This window comes from Typopeltis vanoorti, chromosome 14 (assembly GCF_054136105.1).
Source record: "Typopeltis vanoorti isolate ZY-2024b chromosome 14, IOZ_Tvanoo_1.0, whole genome shotgun sequence".
NCBI lineage: Eukaryota > Metazoa > Arthropoda > Arachnida > Uropygi > Thelyphonidae > Typopeltis > Typopeltis vanoorti.
Genome location: NC_143562.1, coordinates 52,205,001 through 52,227,833, shown reverse-complemented (window position 1 = coordinate 52,227,833; position 22,833 = coordinate 52,205,001). Strand labels below are relative to the sequence as shown.

Here is a 22,833-nt window from a genome sequence, read left to right as displayed (position 1 = left end):
GCTCTCTGGTCAAATTTCATACAAAACTTTTCTAATTTCTATATTTGGCTTTGAAATAATGCTGGATTTAATATCCACTTAATTTTTATAAATTTGCATTGCCGAAGTGAAACCTTTTTGGTTCTTTCTTTTAGTAAATAATAATAATTTCTTTAAAATATGAATAAGAAAGGGCATGGTAAATGCACAACAGAGATCTTTTGCATTCATCTATAACTATGCAGCTACCCACAGACCTTAAAAAATATTTATTATTACATATGCATCTAAAAGGAATCCTCAGATTCAATGAGATACTTCCTGAACATTTCAAGCACTATCATTCACCCAATGCTTATCATATTTTGCTTTGAGCTCATTCACCAACCAAACACTCACAGCCAACTCTGGCACTTCATTCCACTCATTCATTATTCTCCAAACATTATGATGCCATAAGAAAGCCGTACAAAAAAGGTACAATAACTGGTTTCAACAGTGTATTCTTCAATAACTAGGTGATCCTATGAGCTATTTTAGTCACTTATGCAATATGTTTTCTGAACTTTAAACTCGCAGCCCATCACCAATCCAAAATCTCTAACCTCTTCAATTTTTAGCTCAGTTCCATCAATGTGCTATACAGTGATTATCCCAAAATGCCTAATCTTACACTTAGCCACATTAAAATGACAACCATTCTCATTTGTCCATACTGAACGATCTCTATACATCTTTATTAAGTAGTACTGCTCTACCAAGTTTTCATCATCAGTAAACAACTCAATGCTTCCCATCAGAGCATTTCTTATATCATTATCAAATAGCTGATATGTACCCTCATGGGTGTGTATAGGATATTATGATAATACTACATGAAAAAGTTAAACCATTATCAGCATCCGATCAACAATTTTCCTCCAACTTAATCTGTTATCTGTCAAGACTCCAACATTATCAGATTTTATATTTTTACCTTCTAAGGCACTTTTTACTGTAAATTAAAGGCGCCAAGAAATTACATTCTTGGTTGAATCCTTTATCCAAGTGTAAGCAAACAAAGTTTGCATATATATGAGTTGCTCAGTCGTGAAGGTACTTCACGACTGGGCAACTCATATACAGAGGATAATGACTTCACATCACTTGCCTTGTATCCCATAATGCAGGGCATATATCCTTATGAACATGTATAATGCTATGCGTTATGGAAAGGGTCACTACCTAGCTTATTTTGACATTTATTGAGATCTCATCAGTGGGAGCCAGACCCAGAAGTAACACCAAGGTTGAAGTAATTATGCTACTTGTATATGAAAATATGACTTCTGCATTACTTCAACCTTGGTATCATTTCTGTGTCTGGCTCCCACCGATTAGACATCAATAAGGTTCGAAACAGGTCTGGGTAGTGACCCTTCCTATAATGTACAGCATTATACATGTCTAAGAATATGTGCTTTGCATTATGGGATACCAAGACAAGTGATGTGAAGTCATTATCCTCTATATATGAGTTGCCCAGTCATAAAATTACTTCACATGCAAACTCTGTTTGCTTACACTTGGATAAGGGATTAAACCCAGAATATAACTTCTTGGCACATTTAATTTATAGTATAACCAAGTGGAAAAACTTTCCACTTGGTTATACCACTTAAGTCTTTGTCTTCCTCTTTTTCCTGCCAACCTGGCAAAGAACATTTGTATTGCTAATCTTTCCTCTCTCATTCTCTTTAAGTGACCATACCATCTGAGATTATCATTATTATTCAGGCCTCCATGGAGTCAAAAGACTAATCATGGAAGGTCCTTTCTAAGAAACACAAGTCTAGCTCTGCTAACACATTCTTAAATGCTAACAATGGCAAGTTCTTTCCTAATATCCACATTTTTAACATGATACTGCCATTGATGCCATCTATTCACTACTAATCTTTCTCATAAGTCCAATATCTGTGGTCATCAGTCTTTCATTTCTTACCCAGCTCTCTTATCCATAAGTCAAAACTGGTTTGAACACTGTCTTGTATACAGCTGATCAGTGTTTTGATTAATTTCTCTCTTATTCCATATGAATTTATTCAGCTGACTTTCTACCATACCAGCTTTACTAATTTTATTATCTATTTCCACATGTAACTTGCATCTTCACTAAAAATTGTGCCTAAATAGCTGAAATGTTTTACTTGTTCTATAGATTCTCCATACAGGATACAGTTGATGTTTTCAATATTTCTGCCTATTTTCATTGTCTTTGTAATGATGATTTTCATACCAATTTTTTACAACAGTTATTCAATTTAGTCAGGAAATCTTGCAGACTTGTACTGGATTTATTCAGAATTATAACATCATCTGCATAAAGTAAAGAACTAAGATTAACATTGCTAATTTTGATCGCAGGCTTAATATCCTTTTCTTCATAATGTCATACATACTGATAATGAATAACAATAGAGATAATCTGTTCTCTTGTCACACACCTGATTTAATATCAAAGCATCTTCCTATACCTCCTTCAATTCAAAATGCTATTAAATAGAGAATATCTACAGCTCAATATAATGTCAAATTTACAAAATAAAACTGCAGCATTCTGAAAAGCTTTCCTCTTGGCAGTTTGTCATATGCCTTTTACAGATCTATTAAACTTATATACAAATCCTTGTTATATTCCCAAGATTTTTCAACTACTTGTCTTAAAGTGAAATCTCCATATGGCTTGAATCCAGATTGTTCTTCACCAAGTTTCCGTTCCACAATTTTTCTAAGCTGTTTCTCAAGTATACTGCATAAATCTTACCTGGAACACTCAGTAGGAAAATACCTCTGTAATTCTTACATTCAGTTTTATTTCCATTTTTATAGATGAGTATTACAATAACTCCACTTCAATCATCCAGAATTTGACCCTCTGACCAGGCCTGAAGCAATGAAGAATGCTGTGCAGCTACTGTAAAAAAAAAAACTTTTATACCTCCATATTATTAGCACTCCTGAAGGATAAGGTAACTTTTTTTTTAGTTGATAATACTAGGTTAACTTATTGTAGTTTTTGTTCAAAATGGGTGTGTGATTGACTGAGTTATCTAGTTTGTAAGTAAACATTGTAGTTTTTTTTTGTTTAAAAATGATATTGTTGGTATTATGCCAATCTGTTGTAGAACAATGGCTGCATAGACCATGTTGTCAGGCGATTTGAATTTGTAGGATTTTGTGCAGTGCAGTGCAGTGTGTGTGAAATGTATTTGTTTCAAAAATTAAAGGATTTGTGGAAGGAATTTATAACCGGAGAAAGAGCATGTATGAAGTGTTTCAAAAGTGAGTGCCTATTAGGTGACGAGAATGCAGCAACTGTTAGTAGAGTGGACAATATCGATGGTAGAATGAAAAATGCTGAAATTAATGTTGAACGTCCAGCAGTGGAAACAGAGGAGAATGAAATGGACATAAATAAACAAATCATGCACTTGAATGTTATCCTTCACAGGACAAAGCATGAAATTGAAAAATTGCTGAAGTGGAAAGACATTAGCAGGGCAGAGTAGAGAAAGAAGCAGGTGATATGAAGTAATAATAAAGATCAAGCAAGCAAAAAAAGAGTAGCTAAAGAAAAATAAGTTAAGAAGAAAATTATATACAGAGACTCAATGAAAGTGTGACAAAATCGTGTTTCCCTGGTACAAAAATCATGATACTAGTCATGCTATAATATGTAGGTTGTGCAGAAGGAATGATGTAGGATCTGTGGATCTGTGTTTGATGGAAAGAAGGATTTGTATAATGCTGATGGACTGCATCTAAATTAGGTATCTTTGTTCACTGAACATGCTGAAATACAAATTCAGGAAAATTTAAGCAATTAGGGGAAGTAGGTGATTTTGTGTGAAGGCACCTATGAGATAAGCAAGTGTGACAATGACCAAGTACAGAATGTAGTCTCTCAAGTAAAAATATTGAATAGGGTAGTCAATTCAGTAGGTAAAGGTGGATAGGGGCCTAAAGGGATGCTGCAATTTCTACATACTGATGCCACAGGTATCAGGGACAAGAGGGAGGAGTTTTTGGCATTGGTCACTGCAACCTCACCAAAAGTTATAGACATTAGTGAGACTAATGACACATTTCCTCTGATTGGCAAAAGTGGCCATGCAGCTTTGACTTGACACATTGAAATACATGAGGAATATTCTGTCAAGAAGCAGTATATGTGGAACTACAGGGCAAGTGATTATGACAAGCTTAGGAGGAAACTTAAATCTGTGTCATGGCATAAAACACTGCAAAGTAAGGATGTTTAACCTTAATGAGTGATGATGGTTACATGGTGACAGAAGCAGATAAAATAGTTGAGTTACTGAGTGACCATTTTGCAAGGTTAATCATCTAGTGAGTTTACTGCTTTAACCTATGTGACAGTCACTAATGTGGGAATAGAGGTGGATGAATTAAAGGTTCTTAGGATATTGCAGAATCTCAATGTAAATAACGGCTGTTGAATTAGATGGGATATGAGATAGAGTTTGTCGAGAATGCAAGGGAACTGGCAATGCCTCTGACTAGGCTCTTTAAGTCTCAGTTCTGTAGACTTAAAAGGGAGTGGAAAGAGAGAGCAAAATAATTCCCCTTGCATAAAGGAGGTTCTAAGACTGCAGTAGCAAATTATAGACCAATTGATACCTCAGGCATTGTAGTAAAAGTAGTGAAAAATTGGCCAAAAAGAGAATTCAAGATTGGGTGGATAAAAATGTGATACTCTATGAGGGGCAACATGGCTTTGTGAAGGGTCGGTCATGCCTTAGTAATTTACTAACTTTTTATATAACAGCTGAGTTGGATAAAGAAAATGGCTACACAATGATTCTGCTGGATTTTGCAAAGGCTTTTGATCAAATACCACATGGAACTTGGTTATGCAAATTAGAACAAATAGGGATGGATATGACACTGATTATGTGGATAAGAGAGTGGCTGCTGGAGAGATATCAAAAAGTGGTATATGGAGGGGCAGAATCAAGGCAATAACAGGCGACCAGTGGTATGCTGCAAGTTTCAGTGTTGGCACAACTACTGCATAATTTATAGGTTATTTCCTATATCAGTTGTTTGATGATGCAAAATTAGGTAAGTAATAGTTAATCAAGATGAAGAAGAGAGCTTGCAGGACGATTTAAATAGGCTATCAGTATGGGCAAAAGACAACATGCATCAGTTTAATGTGGAGAAATGCAAGGTTATGCATTTTGGGATAAACAGGTTGCAAGCTATGTACCGCATTCATGGAACTGTACTCTAGAGGAAATAGATGAAACTAGACATTTAGGAATGGTTGTAGACAGAGTTCAAGTTTAGAGGATATATTGCTAAGGCAGCCCATAAGATTACCTGGCTATTGAAGAATACATTAACAAGTAGAGATAAGGAACTTGTTATTCCTCTTTATGAGGTCTTGATACATTCACATCTGGATTACTGTGATCAAGGTCTGGTCTCCTGTTTTTTTTTTTTTTTTTTTCCCAGATGAGGAAGCAGTGGAGAAGATTCAAAGGCAAGCAACCAAGATGGTAAGTGGCCTGTGGAATGTTCTCTATGAGAAAAGATTGAAGATGTGTGGATTGCAGAAGTAGGTTGATAGGAGAAAAAGGGAGGATGTGATAGAAACATTTAAATCACTTAAAAAGGTTTTATAGGATTGATGGAGGGGGAAAATGTTTCAGCACTTGGCTAGAGGGACCAGAATAAGGTGTCATCTCTGGAAGTTGAATAAAGGTGTGGTTAGTAGGGTGCGAGGACTGGATTTTTTGCTTGGAGATTTGTGAATGAGTGGAACTGGTTGCCAGTCAGCTGAGAGTGCTTTGTCTGTTAATGTGCTCAAGAAGAGGCAGGATAGATTGCATGGATAGTTTGGGTCTCCTGCAATGCGTCTTCGGACTCCACAGAGGTGCCCTTACAATAATAATAATAACAACAATATGAACACAGTCAGCCATAACTAACTGTAATTATTCAAGTCTACTCTAATATTTTTTAATGTAAATAAGAAATTCAAAATCTCAGTAATACAATAACTGATACAATGAGTAAATTGTTTCTGTGTCTAATGAGTGCTGTATACAATTTAGTCTTATAAATAATACATATTATCTAAAAGGTCCCACAAACTTTACTTCAGAAAATACAAACATACGCATCTCACAAAATCATTTACAGTCTTCTCTCTTCAAAGGAATTTATAAGAACAAACAAAACAACCATATTCACAGTTAACTCTATTTCAGTAAATAAATAAACACTTAAAGCTAGATAGGATATAAAGGCCTCGCCTACTCCCCATAAGGGAATAAAAGGCGTTAACTGATTTTATTTTTTTTCTTCCTTTCAAAAGGAGTGGTTCTATATAAGCAAAGTGATTCAAATTGATTTGGTATTACAGAACAAGGTTTAGACCAAATCAGTGTTCTTTATATAAAAAATGTAAATTAAAGTTAAGAATATTCACCCCAGATTTCATCCTCCAGCATTTTTACTTTTCCACTTCTGCGAATAATTCCAGTCGTTTTCCCTTCTCGATCTCCATCAAAAGCAACACCTTTCAAAAAATTAACAATAATCTGCATATTAATAAGAGAAACAAAGAAATAATATGATATGAACAGAGTCAAAACTAATTATTCTAGTCTACTGTAATAATTTTTAATATAAATAAAAAACATTCATAATCTCTTTAATACAATAACTGAGCATGAAAACATTACTGCATGACAGAGGGAAAAATAAAATGAAACTGCTTCACAATTTCAACTTTTAAATAAACCACCTTTCACTCAAAATGCCTCTTAAATGTTCAAGGTTGAAAAGTCTATCAAATATTCCTGATATCTTTGTGTACCATTCTTGTGACAAACCAATCAGAAAATCCACTGTGTGTGTGTGTGTGTGCGGGGAAATGATGGCTTGTTAATTCCTCAGTCAATTTATTCACTAGAGACTGATTAGGATGGAAGGAGGACATCTCAGAACAGTAACAGAAGATAAAGTTCCTGGAAAAAGGAGAAGGGGCAGAATGTCAATGAGATGGATGGATGGATGGTGTGTCTGGAGATCTTCAGAGAGTTGAATCCCCCAGAAAAGCACTGGACCACATGGTAAGGACTGGTGTGGCACATCACAAGCATCTAAGGGACCATACAACATTTGTTGATGTTCAATGAACAAATGGATGGATGGATGGACTCATTAGGAAAAATCCTTGATATCTTCTCCATGCTACATAGTTGAATGAGATAGTGTTTGTAAAATTTCCTGCAACATGGAATCATAAAATTCAACTCAGGAAACCCATTATTCACACAATACCCATCATGCCTCTCCTTAAAGTAATTCACTGACAAAGCAACAACCACATCTGACAACCCATTCACCACTCTCCAGGCAAAACATCAAGTCCTAACACCCTTGCTAATAATATAATACTAATATGTACTAATAATATAATAATATGCACTGTTATGAAATTTCCAGGGAGTGACTACTTGTTCTCTCCTTCCTGAAATGTATTGAACTTTTTTTCAATCCTATAAAACTCCTTTAAGAACTTATATGCTTCAATCATTTCTCTTCTACCAGCTAGTTTTTAAAGTCCACAAACCTTCCATTTATTCTAATAACATTCCATGGAACTGTCACAATCTTCTTCACTCACCTCTGGAACTTCTTCATCACTTCATACTCACAGAATCCAAGTAACCATATCTGTGTACAGCAGTCCAGATGTGGACTTATTAAAACCTTATAAAGGGGAATAATGACCTTCCTATCCATATTTATTGGCATGTTCTTAAAAAACCCTCATAATCTGAATTGCTGTTTTGGCCACCTTTGCAGTATGCTCTTTAAACTTCAAAAGCTTGTTCACAATTTCTTCCGCCAAAATCCCTGGCCCATATCAATTTCCTGCAGTTCGGTTCCAGCAATACAACACATAGCTTGTGATCTCTTCTTCCCAAAGTGTATCACCTTACACCTAACCACATTAAAATGAGAGCCATTTGCCTTTGGATCATACTGCCAGTTTGTTCAAGCCATCCTGAAAGATCTATAATTCATCTTCATTGACTATTACTCTTCCCAGCCTTGCATCATCAGCAAACTGAATATTTCCTCTGAAATCATTTCCTATATCACTGATGCACACATTAAACAACAGCGCAAGTACTGAGCTCTGCAGTATGCCACTAGTCATCAGCCATATCCTGAACTCAATTCTTCCATAAACCACTGAGTGATAACTATTTAATCAAAAATATCCCGATGCATGCTCATTCTAACTCCCATATGAAAGGCATTCACAGCCTTCAATCTTTAAGGCTTTCCACTAGATTTTTGTACATTGTAGTGATAATTTCCTTTCATTTTTCCAGAAAAGCATTACTGAAATCGGTCACTGACTCGACTGGGCTTGCAATTGGCATTCCAATTCATCCCATAGGTATTTCACTAGGTTGATCAGGGATCTGTGTGGCCAGTCAAGTTCTTCAATCTCAAACCATTCCTGCACAAAGACATGCTTTGTGGATGGACATTACCATGTTGATACAGGAAAGGATATTCCCTGAATTGCTGCCATAAAGTTGGAAACAGAATTGTCTAGAATGTCGATTTAGGCTGCAGTGTTCAGATTCCCTATCACTGGAACTAGAGGGGAGAAGGTCTAGCCCAAACCATTAAAAACAGCCTCAGATGAATCAGTTGGCACAACATTTGGCAAGCAGCATTCACCAAACTCAGACTCGTCCATTGGATTGCTAGATGGCAAAATGTGATTAATAACTCCAGAGAATGCATCTCCACTGTTCCAGTCCAATGCCAACAAGCTTTTACACCACCATAACCTTTGCTCTTGTTGATGTAATTCCCGACAATCTGTGGTTGTGCTGGTACTGATGGCAGAAATGTTTCAGCAACAAGTATTTTAACCACAAAATGAAATTCAGCACTAGCTCTGTAAATTTATGTGGCCTACCAGGTTGCAATTGTGTTACTATGGCCCTAGGTGTTTCCACTTTGCAATAACACCATTTATGGTTATTTGGGACAGCTGCAGATGGGCAAACATTTCCTGAACATATTTTCTGTAATGATGGCATCATATGATAAGGCCAGTTCAGAAGTCATTGACCTATTCAGTACAGCCCATTTTGTTAATGTTTGTTTATGAAGACTGTATGACCACGTACAGTTGACTCTTGAACAATGTGGGGGTTAGAGGCGCTGACCTCCTGTGTTGTTCGAAAATCTACATATAACTTTTGACTCCTCCAAAAAACTTAACTACTAATAGCCTACTGTTGACTAGAAGCTTTACCGATAACATAAAGACAATTAACACATTTTATATAGTATATATTCATATATACTATATTCTTACAATAAAGTAAGCTAGAGAAAAGAAAATGTTATTAAAGAATTGAAAATACATTTACAGTACTATACTGTACAAATAACCCTCGTATAATGCGGTACTTATACAACGCGGTTTCGATATAATGCAGTCTACAATTTCTAGTAACCCCCTTTTTTTTTTTTTTCATATTTTTCACCACGGGACTTAAAAATCAAATTTTATCTTCGTTAAATTTGTGTCTGCCTGTACTGCTCAAGTAGTTAAAAGTATCAGATTTAGTTTTATTGTATCACTGAATAAGGTACTGTACACAGGCTTTTGCAGTCTGTGTCATTCTCAACAAATAGTACAATTAGAGACAGATGGAATAAAGACGGCGCGAACTAATAAATCACATGTCCCCTCTTACAGAGACTATGCTGTATAGACTTAAGCAAAATCATATGTTGCACCGAAACACAGTATCTAACTAAAAACTATTATCCTTTTATTGCATTTGAAATTCTCAATGTCATTATGACAAATCACAAAGGCTAACTTAAAATAAAAGACTACCAAGAAACCCATATAATGAATGTGTGAGTTCGCCTGCCACCTCAAACACAAACAAGAAGACATAAAATTCAACCAAGGGTTGAAATGTTTGTGCGAGTTGAGCCAGTCAGTAATGAAAAGTTCCATCGGAACGATAAATGACATCCTGTTGTGAATGTGTTAAAACTAATAGTGAATGTTGTTATGACAGTTTCAGATGTTATGGAATTCGATTGAAGAGAATTAGCATTTCAACTCAACACTTGTCGGTTGCTTTTGTCTTTGGGTCGTGTGATCTTTTGTTAATACCGCACCAATCATATTCATATCTTTATAGCTGCTGTCTTGTGTAAAACAAAATTCAGCTTGTACATATTGTAACAATTAAAAAACCTTGAATAATTTATAAACATATAAAAGGATATCACCTGTAAATCGTTGACATGCTAGCAAAATTCTCAGACGTGCCACCTCTGGCACGAGTGCCATAGGTTCGCCATCTAGGATTTACTGTATAAAGTGTTTATTGTTGAAAATTGTCTTCGTTTTCTGCCAGGAAAGCGCATTTAAAATCATAAGTATGTTATTCTCAAGTTGAGCAGTTTATTTTCTGGTGATTTACATACATGTGTAATGCTTTTTTTTATGTAAAAGTTTATGTTTATTGAAATGGCCACTAAAACTGCAATGAAAGAAAAAAAAATTGAAGAGGAAAATCATTTCTCTCGAAGAAAAAATTAAAATCTTGGATCGGTTAAAAATTGGAGAAAAACCAGGAGTTGTTGCAAGGACTTTGAATTTAAATGAATCAACAATTTGAACAATCAAACAAAATGAACATAAAATCCGAGAAAGTGTTTATTGCTGGGTCAATGGTAAGTGCAAAGCGCGTTGCTTATGTTCGCAATATTCTAATAAAAAAATCTCTAATGATTTTGACAGAAGATTGCACTCAAAAGAAAATTCCTTTGGATGGACACCTTATTAAGCAAAAAGCTCTCAAAGTTTATACACATTTAGAAGAACTTGATCAAGATTCTTCAGAAAAAATCTCTCAGCATGGATTTTTGTGCCAGTAAGGGTTGGTTCGAAAACTTCAAAAATGCTGTTTTCTTTGTATAATCTTAAAATCCAGGGAGAATCAGAATCAGCAGATGTTGAAGCTGCCTGGAAATACCCAGCAGAACTTTTAAAAATCATTAAAGAAGGTGGTTACAGTGCAGACCAGGTGTTCAATGCAGATGAATCTGGGTTATATTGGAAAAAAATGCCAAAATGTACCTATATTTTGAATAATGGAAGATCAGCTCCAGGATTCCAAAGATAATAGAATTACTCTACTCTTTTGTAGTAATGTATCAGGTGATTACATGATAAAACCAATGTTTATTAACCAATCCACAAATCCATCGTGCGATGAAAGGGCTTGACAAGTCCACCCTACCTGTTTATTGGCGGGCCAACAAAAAGGCATGGGTTACAGCTAGCATGTTTGTTGTTCAAGTGTTTTGTGCCCGATGTAGAAAGTTACACAAAGAAAAAGAATATGGACTTCAAAATTCTACTAATTTTAGATAACACACCAGGCCACCCAACAAATTTAAGATATCCAAATATTAAAATAACTTTTTTGCCACCTAATACTACTTCGCTTATTCAACTACTCGGATGTCGAGCTACGTCGTATAATAAACATCGCACACATTTTTGTTGGAGAGGGCTTTTGTGATATGGTTGAAAACGAAATTTGTGAATTAAGTGATGAAGAAACAGATTTAAATGAGGAGGAGCTGGTACAATTAAAAGATGGCGTCGAACCAAATGGAGAGGAAAGTTCTGCCGAAGATTCTGATTGTGATGAATCAGTTAAAGAATTCAGTTTAAAGAAATTAGCAGAAGGATTGGACTTGGCAAGAAAGTTATTTTATGGATAATAATCCCTCAATGGAGCGCTCGGGAAAATTCACGAGACAATTGGATATTTGTTAGCGCCACATTATGAACTTAATAAAAAATTGCAGAATACTGCAGAAAAATTGCAAAGTCTTATTACTGCTACTTAAATATAAAGAGCCAATAGGCTTCATTTCGGCGATATAAACATTATTTAAATTAAGGGGATATTAAATCCCACATTGTTTTAAAACCGAATAAGAAACTTAAAGATTGGAATCAGAGAGTTTCATGCCGAATATAGTAAACTATAAAAGTATCGGCGATTACTAGTGTGAGCTAATGCAAGTAGTCCTAGTACGTAGTACAATCTCAGGCAACTCGCAGCAAAGGTGGTAAAGTTCTGATCGCTATTTTTGGTATTTTCCATAATGTAAAAACATATTTCCTAGGAAATCTATGCTGTTATTACATTATGGTGGGAGGTCACTACCCAGACCGGTTTTAGCCTTTATTGAGGCTTCATCAGTGAGTAGCTAGACAAAATAAATACCAAAGGGTATAGCGAAAAGAACTTATATACTCTGCTTTGCATAGATTGTACTACGTACTAGGACTACTTGCATTAGCTCACGCTAGTAATCGCCAATACTTTTATAGTTTACTATATTCGACATGAAACTCTCCGATTCCAATCGTTGAGTTTCTTATTCGGTTTTAAAACAATGTGAGATTTAATATCTCCTTAATTTAAATAATGTTTATATCGCCAAAATGAAGCCTATTGGCTCTTTATATTTAAGTAACTTAATGGTTGCACCTTTTTGACAACTTGTATAGCAGAGTATATATATATGTTCTTTTCGCTATACCCTTTGGTATTAATTTGGTCTAGCTACTCACTGATGAAGCCTCAATAAAGGCTGAAACCAGTCTGGGTAGTGACCTCCCACCTCACAATGATATTCAACAAAGTGATTGAAGGTGAGGATATCCCTATGAGTGGAACTTGTCATATATATATCATCCATCCATAAGAAGGGCAATAAGAAAGACCCCAAAAATTATAGAGAATATTTACTTAAATGTAAAGAGCCAATAGCTTCATTTCGGCAATATAAACATTATTTAAATTAAGGGGATTTTAAATCCCACATTGTTTTCAAACCGAATAAGAAACTCAAAGATTGGAATCAGAGAGTTTCATGCCGAATATAGTACAGTAAACTATCGGCGACTACTAGCGACTCGTATAGCAGAGTATATAAGTTCTTTTCGCTATACCCTTTGGTATTAATTTGGTCTAGCTACTCACAGATGAAGCCTCAATAAAGGCTGAAACCAGTCTGGGTAGATAATGTAATAACAGCATACATTTCCTAGGAAATGTGTTTTACATTATGGAAAATACCAAGAATAGCGATCAGAACTTTACCACCTTTGCTGCGAGTTGCCCGAGATTGTACTACGTACTAGGACTACTTGCATTAGCTCACGCTAGTAATTGACGATACTTTTATAGTTTACTATATTCGGCATGAAACTCTTTGATTCCAATCTTTGAGTTTCTTATTCGTTTTTAAAACAATGTGGGATTTAATATCCCCTTAATTTAAAGTCTTATTACTGATTTCTTGATAACTAAACCAGCTGAAGTAGGCAATGAGAATTATACAAATGATGTCCAAGAGATTTCAAGTGGTGACAACCTCCGGCCACTTAAAGAACATCTACAAAATATTATTTCTGAAGACGATTAAAATATGCGCTTTATTTTATTGTGTCTAAAACATTTATGCATTATGTGCAATTGAATTTATGTATAATTTGTAATTTTTTTAATTTTATACTACGTATTTGTTTCATAGTTTATGTTTTCTTAACTTACATGAATTACCTAACTACTAAATAAAAATATTGTTTTTTTTTGGATATGTCATTGTTGTTTATATAATTAAAAAAAAAAAAAATATTTCTGAACCTAACCCTATTTTTTCTATGTGATCTAAGTCTCGTATAATGCAATTTATATAATGAGGCATTTCTATTGAACCTAACATCCACGTCATACGAGGGTTACCTGTACTTATCAATATGGTTAGTTTACGACATCTGTTTACAAGATTAATCATATGTTTGTCAGTATCTACATCAATATTGTCTTATATGATACAAAACAATGTAGATGTTATAAGTATTACTAACAGTAGACATCAAAAATGAAAAGATAATGTGAAAAAGAAATTCATATTTATTTACAGATATAACCACTCGGCCAACCAGGCTGGCTGAGCGGTTAGCATATCTGCTCTCCAGCCAAAAGGCTGCGTGTTCGAATCCAGCTGTGGGCATGGATGTTTGCGATTGTCCTTGGAAATACTAGTGGTGGTGGGCAGCAGTAGATGCCATTGGTGTAGTTGCGGTCAGTTGATGGATTGAATGGGGGAGACAGAGTTGTAGAGCAGGTGCCCTCCCTTGATGAGTCTTTGGACTCCCTGGAGGTGTCTAATAATAATAACGATTCATGCACTGATAACGAAGCAGCAGCAATACAATTGCTTTATGACAGCCTGATGCAATAAATATGATTGCTTCGCAGTAGCCTAGTCCATTCATTCCACTAATGAATGAATCTATATAAAAATGATTTTATGCTAATTAATCAACCTTATTAATAACAGTTAATTTTATGCAGTTATGATTTAACACTGAATCTTTACATTTCTCTCGAAAGCTGCAAATGGCCATGCGGTCTCTAAGTGTTTGTGTGCATAAGTTTTGATAAATTTTAACTATTTATAATAGATTTGTGTATACTGTATGGTAGCAAATGAAAACAGACTAGTATCTACATATATTTTATGCATTCATAATATACCTAACTTTTTCTTAATTTTTGCAATATTTCTAAGCTACACGGTTCGTCTGCAAGGTTTTTCAAATGTTTGCAAATCTCCATATAATTATTCATAAAAAGCTACATATAAGTGGGCACTGTTCAAACCTGCGTTCTTCAGGGGTACTTCCTTTTATACATATATGGCCCATGGATTGGGATGTATTTAGCCACATCCACCATTTCAAAGGACTGTCTGAATATTTTTGATCAGACAGTGCATCTGTCATTCAGCCATCCTCTAATCCAAATCACCAGTTTCATATCTATCCCTATTTGCTCCAGTTTATGCAACAGAGTTTTGTGTTAAATCCTGTCAAATGTCTTCACAAAGTCCAGCAGTATCAATGAATAGCCATTTCCTTCAGAGATCCAACTCAAATTTCCACTAGATTAGAAAAAGTAGCAAATTAGTAAAGCAAGAATTATCCCTCACAAAACCATATTGTTTCTCTAAAGTGTGATACTCCTGTCCACCCACTCCTGAATTCTGTCTTTTATGAACTTCTCCAATACCTTAACCACCATCCTGAGATACTGATTGACGTATAATTTGCCATCTCTGTCTTGAAGCCTCCTTTATGCAGTAGAACTATTTTGTCCTCTGTCCATTCCCTTCATACCTTCCCAGAATAGAGGCTTAAATTAAACAGCTTATGCAGAGGAGGTACTAATTCCCCTGCTGCAAAAATATCTACACCCTAAATTCTTATGCCATGGCACTGGTGCAAGCTGATTCCTCAACTTGTAATAATCACTTGCTTTGTAATTCCACATACATCCCTTAACAGAAAATTCTGCATGTTTGGCAATCCTCCCAGGTTAAGACACATGATCACTTTCTCTAATCAGAAGCAGCATATTAGTTACTGTTAAGCTCTCTGGATGCTATGACTAGATTCAGCACTATGGAACCTCATGTCCCCCCCCCCTCCATTACATGCTGTCTCAAGTAATGATCATTTAGTAGCAGTAAATTCCATCTTCTTTCCTCCTTGTGACCATTCTCTCCTTCTGATCTATGTCCCCTTAGTGTTGAAATTCCCAATAATAATTACTTGACCTATACGGACAAATTTTTTATGTTGTTCCCACTGACAAAAGATTATTTGCAAATCTACAGTATATTTTGTACCATGGGCTGGTAAGGATTTTTTTTTTCTATTTTTTATCAATTTTATATGCAGGAAGAATGCCATGCAGTTTACTGATGTATGGGGTGAGTTTGATGGATGAAAGGACTTATTTATTTTTATTTATTTATTTTTTTTAAATAACGAAAGTGGAGTGATCATAATTAAAAGAAACACATGTATTAACCACAGTGAAAATTATTTAACTGTACAAAACGTCAAATTTACAAGAAAGAAGAAGGAACAGCAATGGGATCTCCTTTATCACCAAACCTAGCAAACTTGTTTCTAGAACACCATGAGGGGAGGAAAAAAAAAAAAAAAAAAAAAAATTCACTTTTGAACCCAAACCAAAAATTTGGTTAAGATATGTCGACGATCATCCCGAACATGAATTACAAATGTTTCTAGATAAAATTAACCTTCTTCATCATTGCATCAATTTTACATTAGAAAAGGAATCTCCACAGGGTATCTCCTTTTTGGATTTACACATCCAAAGAAAAGAAGATGGTTCCATCACCACATCTGTCTTTCAAAAGCCTACATTCACAATTCTTCCGCTCATCATCCATCACAGAAATCTGGCATTATTAAATCACTAGTTTCCAGAGCATACAAATTCTACTCCTCTGAAGAATCTTTAAACCAGGAATTAGAAGTAATCAAAAATACAGCCATCCTAAATGGATATAATCCTAAAACAACTCAAAAAATCATCAGTCACTTCTCCACACATCAAACCAGACAGGAAGAAGTCCATAGGATTCCCATACCTTACGTCAAAAGCATCTCTGAACGTCTTTCCAAAATTATGAAGAAATACAATTTTGCACTACTTACAAACCTATCAACGAAATTTACAACTTGTTACCTTCTCCTAAGGACAAACTCTCACCTTTGATGTTGCCTGGCATTTATGAGATTCCATGCTCATGCAAATTGTCTTACTTTGGACAGATAGGTAGGTCTGTTCAGAAACGCATCTCGGAACATCAAGACCACATTCGTCTTTTTAAACTGCAGAAATCGGGCCTCTCTCAACACAGAATTGAAAATCCAAACCACAAGATCCATTGGGAAAAATCTAAACTTTTACAAAGATCTTTATATAAACATGAACATTTATACAAAGAAAGTTCTGAGGCCCTACTACAGAGACCAAACTTAAACTGCAACGACGTTCTTACTATTCCTAAAGTATGGGAAATTGTCATACAAAATTGTTAATTTTTTTTAAAATTTATTTATTTATTTTTTATTTTTTTTATTTCTGTAACACGTTATGCACGTTTCATGAGATTCTATTGTAATCATGCACCCTAACTGTATGTTATTCCTATTATTGTTTTAAACTATTGTACTGATGATGTCCTAAGATACTTAGAATGAAATATTTACAATTAAATAATTTTCACTGTGGTTAATACGTGTATTCTTTTAATTATGAAAGGACTTATATATGTTCTCGTAGACAGGCTTATACATTGGTTATGCATTTCTAAATCACTTAGGGAATTGAAACAACGTAGATCCGAATATAATTAAATTATACTTTAATAAATATTTCCGATATTTCGGCAATGTCACATTGCCATTTTCAAAAGGAACTTACAAAAAGGCTGGTGCACACAGGCACTAACAATACAGTAACTGAGAATGAAGATATGAAGCTATCGTTCTCCTAAAAGTCCTGATGGGCAAGATTGGACCTGTTGTCTGAATTTGCCAAATTAACATTGAGGGTATATGTAGAGCAAAATGTGAATACCTCTCAAAGATTTCATATGATAACAATGCCGACGTTGTTCTCGTTCAAGAGACTCACTGCAAAGATGAGGATCAGCTCCACCGCAGGGGCCAAATTCCTAGTTACATTATCGCTGGAGCCATTTGCCATCATGCACATGGCCTTGCCACCTATGTACGTAGTACCCTACAAGATTCCCACCTCATTACAACTAGCATTGTCAGCGGCATGCATCTGATAACAACTATGATAAGGAACATAACCATTACCAATGTGTATAAACCCCCTGCCCTCTTGTGGCCTCCACAAGTTCAATCCTTGTACAACCGCCCTGTGATGCATATAGGCGACTTTAACAGCCACCACATGCTATGGAAATATGCTTCCAACAACGAATGCAGAGAGACTTTGACTGAATGGACAGAAATTCACAACATGCGCCTAATTTTCGATGCAAAAGATAGATCTTCCTTCAGGTCAGCAGCTTGGAACAGGGAATAAAACCCAGACCTCTGCTTCATCACTCAAGACAACAGTGGACGACCATTACCTACATCGAGAAGAGTTCTCTCCAACTTTCCCCAAAGCCAACATAGACCAATTATATTAGAGGTAGATCTGCAGGTACCCCTTGTCAGATCCATCCAATGTCCCTGTTGGAACTTCCAGAAAGCCGACTGGTATACATTTGCTACCTGTCTTGAACAAATATGTCCGTTGGATCTCTCCAACAAGCAACAATTACAAGAGATTCATGGGAGCTGTATTAGCTGTAGGTAAGAAGACCATACCAAGAGGCTTCCAAAAGGAATATATCCCTGGATGGGATAATGATAGTAATAAACTACAGCAAGAATACCTAGAGTGTGGTGATTCTGACATTGCACATTGCAGATGAACTCATTTACAACCTTGACACCGGTCGACAGAAGAAATGGACTGAGACAGTAGAAAGACTCAATATTCGGCACTCCAGTAGAAAAGCATGGAACCTTCTAAGAAAACTAGGAAGTGCCACAATGACTACCCGGGAACAATCAGCTATTTCTCCTAACCAATATGCATCACATATTGTCAACACATCAAGATATACCACCAAGGACAAACAACACACTCTTCAAATAAAAAAAGAACTTACATATTTGAAAAACAAACAGATCAGACCTTTTATATTTGATAACTTTCACTCTTGAAGATATTAACACTTCAAATGGATATGAAATCAGGAAAGGCTCCAGGTTTCGATGGAATTCGTCCTGATTTCCTGTTGAAGACAAGCCAAAAAGCTCAACAGTGGGTGGCTTGATTTTTCTCTGACATCCTCCAGACTGGCAGACTTCTGAAAGAGTTTAAGAGGACAAAAATTATCCCCATCTTAAAACCAGGAAAAAACAACAACAAACCAGAAAACTACCGAACAATCGCCCTGCTTAGCACCTGTTATAAGTTCCTAGAAAGGCTCATCCTCAATAGAATTGTCCCTAAGATAAAATGAACAAGTCCCAGTGGAACAGGCCGGATTCAGACATAAATGAAGCTGCTGTGATCAGGTTCTGTCACTCACCACACATATAGAGGCAGGCTACCAACAATGCCTGAAAACAGCTGCAGCTTTTGTAGCTCTTACCACAGCTTATGATACATGATAACTAAATACTTAAGGAATTGACAGCGTACACTAGAAATATAAATTAAATCAACTTTAATATATACTTTCTGATATTTCTACAAATTCTACAAACAGATAGAGGGGACAGTCATGGGTTCACCACTTTCCCCACCCTTGGCCAACTTCTTTATGGAGACTTTTGAAGAGAAAGCCTTAAACTCTGCCCACAAAAACCATATGGCTTCGCTACGTTGATGATGTGTTCGCCATTTGGCCTGGATACACTCCTCTCCTTCCTAACACACTTAAACAACCAACAACCTAGAATCAAGTTCATCCTGGAAAAAGAGAAAAACAATAGCCTCCCCTTCTTAGACACACTAGTCACCGGCCAACCTGATGGAACCTTGGTTTTCTCAGTTTATAGAAAACCCACCCATACAGGCAGATACATTCACCAACAATCCCACCACCCCCTTCACAACAATATAGAGTTATTAAGACACTATTCAACAGGGCAAAACTAATCTGTTCAAATGACCAAGCCCTAACCACTGAACTAAATCACATCCTTAACACTTTCTCAGCCAATGGCTACCCCCTCCCCCCCAAAAAAATCCAAAAAATACTAAAACCAGTTATCCACAACCCATCTCCCCCCGTTTCACAAAAAAAGATTATTCTGAATCCATCACCATTCCCTACATCCAAGGCACCTCGGAAAAAATCAACAAAATCCTAAAAAAACATGATGACTTCTTGTTACAGACCATATAGAAAATTGGCATCCCTTATCTGCTCCACTAAAGACCAACTACTTCCCCTAGACCTACCTGGTGTATACTAGGTCCCTTGCAGCTGTAAATTGTCCTACTTTGGCCAAACAGGCAGGAGAGCAAATATCAGAATCTCAGAACACAAGGACTACATCCGATTTCACCAGTACAGCCACTCTGGGCTTGCAGACCATGCTCTGGATACTCGCCACATAATAATGTGGACAAAAGCCACAGTAATACACCGCAGCAAGTTCAAATATGAATGACTATTCATTGAATCAGCCTCAGCCCTTAGGAACATGCTAAACCTCAACAAATTTGGATGCATGAGACTGCCCCACATTTCTGAATTTTAATTAAAATTCTCTCAGACCTTTTTTAATTTAATTAAAAAAGGTCTGAGAGAAGGCATAATAAAAGCTGAGCATAAGGGCCTTCTAGTCATCAGAAGTCAGAACCAAAGCAGTGGTGACAGAGGAGAGGCAAGGCCTCAGTTACTAAGAGGAGTATTCAGGTCCAGTTGCCGAGAGAAGCTTCCAGTCGCCAAGAAGAGAGAGGGATCCCATTCGAGAGTCAAAGAGATAGGTGGCGGCAGTTACAGTTATTGGAGGCGGCAATTAGAGCTATTGGAGACAGCAGATAAAGGAGCCAGTTGTCCAGGCAGTACGGTGAGCCCAAGAAGGAGAAAGGCCAATGTAGATGTAAATTACCCGAAGCAGCTTTGCTCGGAAGTTTTTTCTTTTTGCCTTGGGAGAACAACCTTTTGCCGGAGCTGTACGAGTACAGCAGGTTGCAGCCTGCTATTTTCCCGAAAAGATACTGCTGATGCCAGACATTCCTGAAGGAAGCTTGAGATGAAAGAATTGCCATAGAACTTTTTGTGCAAGACTTTTGACTGAACGTGCGATACAGAGTCTTTGTAAGTTCCATACTTTTGTATAATTCCTCTTATAATATGTTATAGATGGACTATTAAGAATTAATTTAATAGTAATAAGAAGTGTCCATAAGAGAGTCAATAGGCATGTTAGAAGTTAATATCGAATTTGTAAAAATAACTTAACAGAGAGTTATCTAACCTCTTTGCAAGTAAACTAGAAGTCTAGTAAGTTGAATTTGTAAGCAGAGAAAATAACAAGTTTTTGAGTTAAAGAGATTATTTAGTGTTAAAGTAAAAGGGTTCAAATTTTATGCTAAAGATTTTATAGATGGATAGAGAAAGCAATCTCCCTATTGTTTATTTCATGTATATTTCATATTGATGTAAATATATATGTTTTAATTATTTGTTAAAAGAATGCTGCCTGATCTTTTATTTTACAACTGCACTATTTCTAAAAATAATTGAACTTGTGAGGGGGGAGGGACAATTAAGGCAATAAAAGTGAGGTTTAGTTACTTTAGACGATGACTGTTTATGTAAACTTTGTTGAAGGAATTTATGCTAGTAAAAGAGAGAGATCGATCTACTGGACGTTTTATTGAGTTTTTTCGTTGAATATTGATATATTGGATGGCACTGTCTTACAAATAAATTTTCCAGTGTTCATAGGCATATGACTAGTAAATACGAAAGGTGGATAAACATAATATGCAGTAGAGTAAATGAGAAAGGTTACGAGAGGAAAAGCGCGCACTACTAAATAGTAAAATTTAGAATAGAGTAAAGGTAATACAAATATACAACAACAGACAGCGTCCGTTTACACATGTATTATACAAGGATGACCAAATAGTAACATTAATACATAATGGCTCTACTATACATAATAATGCAACTAACTAAAACTTACCAGCAGAATCATAACCACGATATTCCAGTCGTTGTAAACCTTTAATTAAGCACTCCAAAATATCTCTCCTAGTACGTGGTTCAAGATAATTGAGATAAGCAAAAATGCCTATGAAAATAAATATAAGTAAATATTCAGAGAAGAGATTGCCATATACATAAACTCCAAGTACAGCTAAAATATGCTAAGGAAAGTGGGGAATAACTTAGGGGTGGGGGACCTCTTTTGAAGAACAAGTTGCAAATCAAATTATTTTTGAGAATGTCTGAAACCACAATGTGCTCTGACAGCAAACTGATTTCAGGTAGAAGGTAATTCATTGCCTAATGAGAGACCATTGCCTTGTTTATTATTATTATTATCATCGTCATTATTATTATTATTAATATCTGACCTCCATGGAGTCAGAGACCTTGTACACCATTCCCAGATTGCTCATCTCCTCTACTTCCTTTAAAGTTTCTCTACTAAGTGTATACTTTGCAACAGTGAACTGACAGTTCCACCTACCTGCCCATTCATACAATCTATTAAAGTCCTCTTGTAAGGCCATAACATCTGCTTGACTCTGCATTGCTCTCCCCAGTTTTACATCATTTGCAAACAGCTGCAGATCACTAGTTAAACCCATCCCAATATCATTAACATACAAAGTGAACAACAATGTCCCAAAACCGATCCCTGCAGTACACCACTAGTGACTTTCCTCTTCTGGGATACTGCACCGCCATATACAACTTTTTGATACCTATCTGACAGCAAGTCACTGATCCAACTCAGAAGTCTATTATCCAATCCGATCTGTTTCAATTTATTTAACAGCTTGTTGTGTAGCAGTCTATCAAAAACTTTTGCAAAATCCAAGAACATCACTGTATATGCATCTCCCCTGTCCAAAGTACTTGTCACCTTGTTATAGTACATACGTAAGTTAGAAAAACATGATCTCCCTTTAACAAACCCATGCTGATAACCACAGAGAATACTCCTGTTATCAACCCATTTCTGTATTCTACTTTTCTCTCCAGCACCTTCACAACTCCAGATATACAGATCGGCCT

General features: G+C 36.0%; 1 protein-coding gene across 3 annotated transcripts in view; it reads right to left on the bottom strand.

Annotated features, from left to right (window-relative positions):
• The window catches only part of LOC150099476 (glutamine--fructose-6-phosphate aminotransferase [isomerizing] 2-like), a 256,437-nt gene that overhangs the window by 206,207 nt on the left and 27,397 nt on the right, over positions 1–22,833 (bottom strand). For all 3 annotated transcript variants that reach the window (XM_090404433.1, XM_090404434.1, XM_090404435.1), the window contains exons 2-3: positions 21,773–21,880; positions 6,482–6,571 (exon numbers count right to left, since the gene is read on the bottom strand). In XM_090404433.1, the coding sequence (XP_090260559.1) occupies positions 6,482–6,571; positions 21,773–21,880 (198 nt within the window). The remainder of the gene's footprint in view (positions 1–6,481; positions 6,572–21,772; positions 21,881–22,833) is intronic.